At 49.4% G+C, this 9,526-nt stretch overlaps 1 protein-coding gene across 2 annotated transcripts; it reads right to left on the bottom strand.

Annotated features, from left to right (window-relative positions):
* Positions 1 to 978: 978 nt before the first annotated feature.
* Positions 979 to 9,295, bottom strand: OTP (orthopedia homeobox). 2 transcript variants are annotated; one of them, XM_056112627.1, is made up of 3 exons: positions 9,146 to 9,295; positions 7,415 to 7,824; positions 979 to 1,730 (listed from the first exon to the last, which is right to left on the bottom strand). In XM_056112627.1, exons 1-3 carry the CDS (start codon positions 9,180 to 9,182, stop codon positions 1,200 to 1,202), a joined length of 978 nt encoding a protein of 325 aa, XP_055968602.1. In that variant the 5' UTR covers positions 9,183 to 9,295; the 3' UTR covers positions 979 to 1,199. The 2 variants fall into 2 exon arrangements, with proteins under 2 accessions (XP_055968602.1, XP_055968603.1); XM_056112628.1 differs by lacking the exon at positions 9,146 to 9,295 and adding an exon at positions 8,266 to 8,358.
* Positions 9,296 to 9,526: the final 231 nt, after the last annotated feature.

Below are 9,526 nucleotides of genomic sequence, written 5' to 3'. Positions count from 1 at the left end.
GGAGCAGTGAGGAGAGAGAAACAGAAAAGGAAGCAGACAAACCCTAGTCCTGAAAGATCCAGTAAAGAAATGTGGCTTTGCTTTTACAAAAGAAATGTTTTCTTACACGTCTATTTTGTTCTTCCTTATAAAGACTTATCAAAATGGGTAGGATCACCTCTTCTTCATCAACTGACTGCCTTAATCTACTCCAGCCACCTAATCTACTGGCATGTTCCTCCTGAGAAGCCTTCCCTTCCATCCCCACATAGTTGTGCTTAAGAAATCAAAACAAGATCAAATAAAAAGCGTTGGGTGGCAAGCCAAATAGAGGTTTGCACGGATGTGACTGGGTGAATGGGCCGCGGGGAGGTGAAGAGAGGAGTTCAGAGAAACAATAAATACAAGGATAAATCCAATGACTACATCAGCTGGGCCCTCAGATGCGACGGTTGGTTAGCAGAGGCTTGTCCTCCTTTAAGACAAAAATCCCTAACATTGTGCTGTCCCTTGAACACGTCTGTGTGTGACCTAGATGCACTGCGTGTGTGTATGTGTGTGCGCGCGCGTGGAGTGTCTGCGAGTGAGCCAGAGTGCGAGTGTGTGTGTGTTCTGCCCACAATCCAGTCCATTGGTGTCTGATTTCAGATCCTGAGTCGACTCCCTGGTAAGTAAATGGTGGGAAGGAGGCTTTGGGCAAGGGTGCGGGAGGAGGGACGGGCGGCAGGAGCGGGGAGAGAAGGGGCCCAAGTGGCGGCAGCGGCGGGCGAGGGGGTCGTGGGCGTCGCGTTGAAGGTGTGAGCGTGGCCGCCGCGGGTCGGAAGGCCGGGAGTTAGGCCCGAGCGCGCCGCGTGCGAGCGCGGGGGAGGCCGGGGCCGGCGGGACGGGGTCCCGGGTGGACGGGTGTTGGGGGGGTGCGCTGGAGACGGGGCCCGGAAAAGGGCTGAGTTGGGTGGGTGGGTGGGTGGAGGGAAGAGGAGGGCCGAGGAAGCAGGGAACCCGGGCGAGCGAAATCAGGCGGCGGGTGGGCCCGAGCCGGTGGGGAGGGAGAGAAGAGGACAAGACGAGACGCGGCGGAGGCCAGGTCGGGCCCGGGCGAGGGCGCCGGGGCAGGAGCCCGAGCAGGGAGCGGGGGCCCGGGCGCGCGCGGGGAGGGCGGCGGGGCGGCCCCGGGGCCAGGGGCGCGGCGCCGGGCACGGAGCGGGCGGGGCGCGGCGGCATTAAGTGAAGCTCATGGACACTGTGTGCTCTAGCGCCTTGCGGCGGAGGGAGGCGATGCTCGTGCCCCGCCACACGTCGCTGCTGTCCGGGGAGCTGCAGAGCTGGGGCGAGCCGGAGACGTTGCTGGGGCCGGGGAGGGAGGCGGGCACCATGCCGGGGAAGGCGGGCTGGTAGAGGTGCGACTGCAGCCCCGCGCCGTTGGAGCCCGCCAGGCTGTTGGACAGGCCCATGGAGTTGGGCGGCGGCCCGGCGGCCAGGCTGCACTGGGACAGCGACTGCGCCATGGCCTGCTGCCGGCCCAGCGCGGGCGGCAGCGGCAGCTGCGACACGCCGGGCATGGCGGCCGCCGCCCAGCGGGTGTCGTTGGCGTGGAAAGAGCACAGGCTGTCGCCCATGGCGGCGGCGGCGGCGGCGGCGGCCGACGGGAACTGCGGCAGGCCCGGCGTGGGCAGCAGCGTGCCCGGCGCGCGGAACACGTTGGTCGTCTTCTTGCGCTTCTTCCACTTAGCGCGCCGGTTCTGGAACCAGACCTGGAGCGGGAGGGGCGGGAGAGACACCGGGCGCCGCAAGTGAGCCGGGGCGGGGGCGGGGGCGAGCCTGGCTCCCCAGAAGCCCGGGTCGGACCCCCCCTCCAGCCCCCACCCCCCACCCCGACCCGCGGCCCGATCTGCACCCCTCCTGGGTCTCCGTCAACTCGAGGCCAGCCGTGCGCCCTGGTACCCAAGCGCTGAGCGGGCGCCCAGGATCCGGAGTGTTCCCTTACGCAAGTTCCTGCGGTGCCCTTACACAGGGTGCCCAGGTTCCACCGTGTGCGGGCTTCCGCCGAGTGCCCGCAGGCTGGTCTCGCCTGTGCGCTGCCGAGACGCCCAGATTTGCAGGCAGGCGTGTGTCAAGGCTGGCCCCCCGGGTGTACAGATGAAGATAAACATGAGCACCCCTGTGGCTTGATAGCGTGCCCTGTAACGCTGATGAAGTGTAGGATTTTCAGAAATTTGGAAATTGATGAAGGGCCGTGGATGACACAACCAGTTTAAAATCAGACAAAGGAAAACCTCCGAACGCCACGGATGACAGAGCGGGGAGGCTGGTATAGTGATCCGTGCCGGGAAGCAAGCGCCACAGAGCCACGCAGTGTGGTCTGGGTCACCGCCACGACTTCTGATGGCACCGACAGCGACTGGTAGTGCTGCCACGAGTTTCTGTGCTTATCCCGGAGCCCTCCGAGGGCACCTTTGTCTGAGGCCGTGTGGAGATGCTGGAACCGGCCGCCCAAAACCCCTTATACTCCAGATCCAGTTTATTCTTAACAGGATCTCACTAAGGACCCCAAATAACAAGGCCTCCAATGCTCTCTCCTTCCCTGTTTCAACTATCAACTAAACAGTCAATTTTCTGATCACTGCGAAGTAAAAGACGTCAAGTTTAAAACACACTTGTTATGCATAAATTTTAACTTCACTTAAACTAATTCGGGTGTCTTTTTAAAAGAGATTTGTTGGATAAAATATATCTTAAATGAAAATAAGTTGTCTAACTTGTTATTTTTTAAATAATGAGCCACCTCACTTTCAGACTTTACCAGGCAGATTTGTCTAGATAGTGTCAAAATCACTCCCACAGGAGAAGAAGTCATCTTCCTGAAAGATAGCATGTAAGCTCCTGACCAAGATAAACTCCCATCTCCCCATATAGGAATTTGATCTTTTTTTTAAATTCCATATGTTCCTTTGGTAGTTTTCTAGTTTAATACGTAGTCAGCTGGAGGTTTACTATACATGCATATAATTGACATGGGACATTGCTCAGGTACTGATTGAGTTTCTTCTTGAGTTTGGCCAACATAATTAATTTGACCATCATATTCATGGCTGAAAGACTGTTCATCTTTTAACCCAGAATATCTAATGTTTCTTCTGCAAGCTAATGTATCATATATGTGGAGTACCCTGCCTCATTCTCCGAAAAACAGCTATGCACAGCATAGTGTGATTTTGTGTGTGTGTGTGTTCAAAGTCCTGTAAGCAGAGATGTATTCTATACTTCAGTGGGAGTGGCATTGCAATCTAGAATTCTTCTTGGCCTTTGGGCCAGCCTTGGCCTCCCCTACCACATCCACACCATTCTCTGCCACTCTATCTTTTCTTGCTTTCTGCTCCATTCCTCACATTTCTGCCTAACCCCTCGTCCATCCAGAGTGAGTAAAGAAGCCAGATGTCGTCCCTGCTAACCCAAATACTGGTGGCATAGCCGGTTAATGAGGCAGCAGGGCTGATGATGGTGAATGGAATCAATGTTGCCGGCTCAGATTGAGCTGTAAGTGGAGGAGAGCAACCCACAGGAGTGCAGGAAAACAAAGTGAGGACCTTTGGCCACAAGTCACTTTGCTCTACCAACCCACCGCTGGATTGGGTAGAGGTAAACCAGACGGAGCTATAGACAGGGATGGTGTTTGTGTCCAAATAGTCCTCACATAGCACACTCAGATATATGTTGAAAGGTATCTTTGAATTAAAAGACTGGTTCCTAACCCCCTACACGTGTCAGTAAATCCAGGGAGGTTGTAATGTTTGGGAAGCAGCAGAGGAGAAGTGCGGCAGAACTGAAGTTGGGGTGGGAGTCTGAGTGGGGTAGAGAAATAGAAGGAAGAATTGCCATGTAGAATTTCAGTAGAAAACAGGATTTCTAGAAAAGCTTCTAGATCTAAGGTCTGCTTGGGCACAGGTGGAAAAGAACAGCTGTTACAAGAACTAAATCTAGGAATAATCAAAAAATTGTGCTCAATTATTTTTGAGGGTTAGTAGTCAAATGATGGCTACAAAATGTTTTATGTTTCATGGCTTACTGAGGCTGGAGGGGGTGAAATATGCATGGGGTCTTAGCACCTCCATTCCAAGCTAAGATGCATATGTTTTTAAAATGTGAATGTTTCACTTGAAAACTAGAGCATGACGGATTAAAATGCAGGCAAAACCTAAGGGAGATTTTGAGAATGCACCAATGACAACTCCAGGAAATATATTAACCGCAGCCACAGGCCAACTTTGTGCTCAGTTTGAAATGCAGCTCTTCTTAGAAAATGCTTAATACAACAGTGAGAATCTAATGGAGGTTGGAATTTAAAAATCCACTTTCATGATATCTGCTGTTACAGTAATATAGACATACTGTAAATGTATTTTAAAATATATAGCCCGTTTAATTCCCCTCCTATAAATGGCTCAGAAATAGAGAAAGAGAGGGCCAAAGAGAGAATATTACTTTTTCCCCCTCAAAGCAAATGCTTTATGAAGATCTCATTGGAATCCAGCAAATGATTAATGTGAAGATTTGGGAGGAAATCTGGGGAGCTATATTAAAGCCTAGATCTCAGGTTCATTTCGATCAGCCAGCCGTGAACTCTGGGCCGAATTCATTACACTTTAATAGTGCTGGGAGAGGAAGAAAATGCAATTTCTCATTCCATTAGAAAACTAGAAAATACTCTCAGCTTGTCCCCCTATTAAGATGTGGCAGGTGACAGGGCCATTCTGGGGGACACGGTCAATGGAATTACAGCACATTATTTTTGTTCGTATAAAATATTGAAAGGCAAGCCTGACTGTGCAGAAGTTATTTCACTGATTTGGTTTTTATGTAAATAAAATATTGAAAGTTAATTAATCCGTGCTAGAGACTAATGATTATGCTTATTATATTGCATTTGATCGCGTAATTTGCATGATTCTCGCATTGCTGCTTAATAAGCCATTCCAGGTTATAAATAATTCTGAAATTGGTTTCTAATAATGGCATGCTATAAAAGGAATGGTTTTATTACACTAGCCAGAAAAGGGGAGCGATATCAGACATGGAATTTGCCTCCTTGTGAGTAGAGGTGCTTTAATAAATACTTGAAAGTATAATTTTACCAGGTATGGGTAAAAAATAATAAGTAGGTTGGATTATTTAGTGCAAAATCAAAAAAAGAAACATCCTTTAAAACATACAATTGCAGTAAATTGAATGTTTAGATAATTTTTAATCAGTGCAGTGGCTCACTGAAATGAATGTGTGGCAATCTGTTAACTATAAAGAAAACTATGAAGTACTCATCATATAAGAACATAAACCAATTACTATTTAATTTGAATTTGGTCAAGGAGCAACGGTACAGTGAATTGTGAAGTAAATACATTTTCCATAAATTATTTTTGCATTACATTACATAATGTTAATCATTTTGAAATGTTAATTAAGAAGGTTATGGTGATCTGATTACTTTTTAAACTATGAAACATTATTTTTAAAAATATTGAAATTGCCATTCTATTAAATTGTTCCTATCAGCAGCCTCAAGCTATTATCTTTGGTTGAACATTATGCTACAACAATTAAAGTACTTTGTCTCTTTCTTCGAGAATATTCTTTTGTGTACTTTTGGAAAATAGCAATTTCTATTACATAGTTTATATTTCATTTCATTTACAACTTTTTCTATTAAAAGAATCACTGCCATTAACCTTTGGAAGACCTAATAAAGTTTAATAGACCTCATTTTCTTTTTTCATAAAATCAGTTGTCCAATTATATTTTATTTGTGATTCTAAGTTCTATTTTAATTTAAACTAATTACCAGTGTGTCTAGGTTAGGCAACAGCATTTTACTCTTTAACAAAAATTGTTGGATAGTGTTTCTCTTAGAGTGCAAAAAGGAAAGTTATGGATTTGTTGAGCATACAATATTTTAACAAGCCAGTATCATCATTAGCAGTGAAGGGTGTATGGAAATGGTATGTTTCTAAACACATTTAAGCCCAACTTTAGATTTTAAAATAAGTGCAGGATGAAAACAAATGTAGAGGATTAATAAAATATACTGGCATAATGTAATTAGTACTCGTTTGGGGCTTAATTTCAATGACTCATGGTTCAGGGCTTTCAGAGTTCACTAAGGCAAACACCCAGTCTTAAATTGAGTGGAAATGTTCACGTATATCATACACTGACTATTACTTTACCATGATTCCCCAGTAAATTTCCTTTTCCTGATATTTAAAACAGAAACTCCATTATTTTTCTGGCTTAGGTTATCTTTACTTTTATTTCATTCCATTTGCTGTGCCTGAAGTATACTTCAAAAGCCAAATGAAGACAGAAATAATCAACATTGAGTCTCTTTCTCTTTAAATTCACTGTGTAAAAAAACTGAGATCTTTAAACTTAAGTGGTAAAAGTAGCGCTGAGCTGACACCCAATATAACTGACAGAAAATACCACATCCAGGGAAGAATTTTTTTCAGCACCCTGGATAGCTCAAGACTAATGAAGGGTCTTGGAATCTCACCAGCACAGGTACAAAACCTGTTTGTTAGGATGTGTTCGTTGTTTTTGAAAAGCAAGGGGGGCGGGGGAATCTGTGGTTCATTAGGCTACTACTTTTATTCTACTTTTATTCAGGAGAGCCATCCGTGTGATCCTGTATATATACTGCAACTTGGAAGCCGACTGGAGGAGAGCAAGGGATGAGAAATGGTTTAGACTACCACCTGTCAATATTCCCTGCCCTGTCCTCATAGTAACTAACTGGGACAGAAAGCTGTCGGTCACCCGCACGCCGCACCGCACCGTACCCCGATTCCTTACGGGAAAGCCTGGGCTCACTGGTTATAGCCAGGTGGCTCCTGTACACCACCAAAGTGCACATTTTGGGGGCTTTATAAATATCAAAGCTAGGGATATTTTTCGCCTGGAAAGTGACGAGAGGAGAAGGTGATATTTAGGCGAGTGAAATGACACCGTAAATCCAAAGCGGAGGGTGGAGATTTTTTTTTTTTAGGTGCTTACTATGCTTATTCCCTGTCTTTCCCTGCTGTCTTTTGTTGCGTGTCGCTACTTCTCCCGACGCTGAGCACAAACTCCTGGGCTGGCAACGCAGTCCTGTGGCGGAGGTGCGCGCGCGACGTGGCCACCTGGGAGACGCGAAAGCGAACGGTCCCCGCGCTTCGGGTGGCCAGAGCCCCGCGGGCACACCGTGCCGGTCCTGCCTTCGACGGGCTCTCCGCGGTTAGACTGCCCCGAGAATGTAGTGGGCTTTTCGGACCCAGGTCGGCGCGGGGGAAATTGACTCGACCCGGAAACGCAGAGGCAGCGGCTGGGCCGCGCCGCGCGGAAACCGAGCAGGCGAAGAGCCCGCGTCTCCCGCCTCCAGCTCGCGCTCCCGCCCGCGCCCGGGTACCTGCACGCGGGACTCGGTGAGCCCGATACGCAGCGCCAACTCCTCTCTCATGAAGATGTCGGGGTAGTGAGTCTTGGCGAAGCTCCTCTCCAGCTCGTTGAGCTGTGCCGGGGTGAAGCGCGTCCGGTGGCGCTTCTGCTTCTGTTGGCCCTGCTGCTGGCCGGCTTGGCTGGGGTTCGGGCCGCCCTGGGGCCCCGGCTGCTTGTCGGGGTCCTTGGCGCTCACCGCCAGCGAGGCCGGCGTCGAGCCCACGGTGGTGATGTCCTCCCCAGGCAGCAAAGTGGTTCCCTCCACTGGGTCGGAATTGGGGGCTAGGTCCCCCGGGTGGCCCCCAGGGTCGGAGCCCCCCACGCCCAGCCTACACTTCACCGCCTCCCGGTGGCCCAGAAGCTCGGCGGCATCTTTCATACCTGAGGAGGCAAGGGGATCGCGGTCACTGACAGTGCTGGACCGCGCCAGGAGAGAAGGTTTCCCCCACCGACGCTCCCCAAAGCTGCAACGGCTCTCCTGCAGCCAGAGGCCTGACTCTCTTTGCGCCCACGTTCGCCCCACGGTGAAAATCTATCCCGAGGCTGAGCTGGGCACCCCAGGATTTGGAGGGCCCGGCTGCAAGGATTCGGCCCCGCCCTTTGCCCCAGTCTCGGCAGCTGGCCCCGGGGAAGAAGCGGCTCACGTTTTCATCTTTCAGACGATGAAAATTCCCGGTTCCGGCAGTGAAACGTGCCTCGGGGGCCCCCTCTCACGAACCCGATCCCTTCCGTCCCCAAGAATCCGAGCGCATAGCCTTGGACGGAGGGCTTGGGGAGGGGAGGGAAGAAGAAAATAAAAACGATTTCTAGGGACCGCCCTACCTGCGCTTAAGCAGCCTGACAGCTAAACCTCGGGGCTCAGCCGATTTCCTCTCACCTTTGGAAGATGAATTAAGTGTCCGAGCTTGCCACCCCCCGCCCTCCGAAGTCCACCAAAATCAGCTCCGCCTCCCCCTCTCAAATCAGAGAAAAGGCTTCGGGAAATGGAGTCGCATCCATCACCAAAGATCCCCAATCCTGAAACCAAGGAGCCAGCAATCTAGACCGCATTTAGAAAACTACAAACAAAATCGTGGATCAAACTTTAGAGAATGCAACTTTTGTTTCCTGAAAAATAAAAGGAGCGTTTGGTCATAGCCACTAGCATTGCCGAATCCTTTGCAGGCGGGGATGCCTTGAGAGGATGGATTTAGGTTTTCTCCTTTCCCACCCATCCCACCCACCAAAGAGCACATTTTGTAAATCTGCTTTGATTGCAGCGTTTTCTCCTTTGCCATTTATTTACAAATTCAATCATACTTCGACGAGGAGGAGAGAAGGAAGAGAGAAATGTGGGGGAAAGAGAAGAAAGAAATCCAAATCAACGCAGGGGGCAAGAGACAGCGCAACACCTCCAAACAAATTACCACAGCACAAATTGCCTTTCCATAAAATAATAATAATAACAATAATAATAAAGGGGGAGGGAGAAGAGAAAATAAGAGAAACAAAAAGTATCAACATTTCCCAAGTCCTCTTTTGGATCTACATATTCCATAGATTTTTTTTTAAGACGATGTTAAATCAAATTAAAGTTTAATGCAGCACAATTACTTTTAAAGAAATTAGTCCATTTAGGGCGCATTAAGGTAAAATAAGGAACAAATTGACAATTTCCTGCCCCGGCTTCTCCTGGCTGTCGGGGCGAGAGGCGCGCACTCACCTAGCCTGGCGTCCAGGAGGTCGGCGTGAGACAGCATCGCGCACCGCTCCAGGGCGAAAGCTGTTCCCCCCCAAATTTTAGCGGCTTTAAGTTATTTAAAATAGATATAAGCTATAAGCTATACGATATAGATATATATAGATCACCTAAATGAAAGAAAATTCGGTTTGTGGTTAAAAAGGGGGCTTCTTGCATTATAATGTCCTTTAGAGAGACGGGGAGGTGCTTAACAGTTGAATGAACCCGTGAGCAGCTCGGCGAGGGGACCAATCAGGAGGGCAGCCTGCAAATGTCAGCGCCCGGAGAGTCCCCCACTCCGCCCGCCCGCCCGCCCGCCCGCGCCCGCCCGCCCGCCCGAAGGAGGCGGCGGCAGCCGTGGCC

The sequence above is a fragment of the Sorex fumeus genome, unplaced genomic scaffold (genome assembly GCF_029834395.1).
Source record: "Sorex fumeus unplaced genomic scaffold, SorFum_2.1 ptg000018l, whole genome shotgun sequence".
Taxonomy (NCBI): Eukaryota; Metazoa; Chordata; class Mammalia; order Eulipotyphla; family Soricidae; genus Sorex; species Sorex fumeus.
This window is presented reverse-complemented; position numbering and strand designations above follow the sequence as displayed.

Excerpts from the sequence above, each read along its gene's own strand:
- OTP (XM_056112627.1), bottom strand. The coding sequence starts at position 9,182 with ATGCTGTCTCACGCCGACCTCCTGGACGCCAGGCTAG. Across the intron at positions 7,825-9,145 it reads CCTCCTGGACGCCAGGCTAG|GTATGAAAGATGCCGCCGAG; the intron begins GTGAGTGCGCGC and ends TTGCCTCCTCAG. Across the intron at positions 1,731-7,414 it reads TCACCGAGTCCCGCGTGCAG|GTCTGGTTCCAGAACCGGCG; the intron begins GTACCCGGGCGC and ends CTCCCGCTCCAG.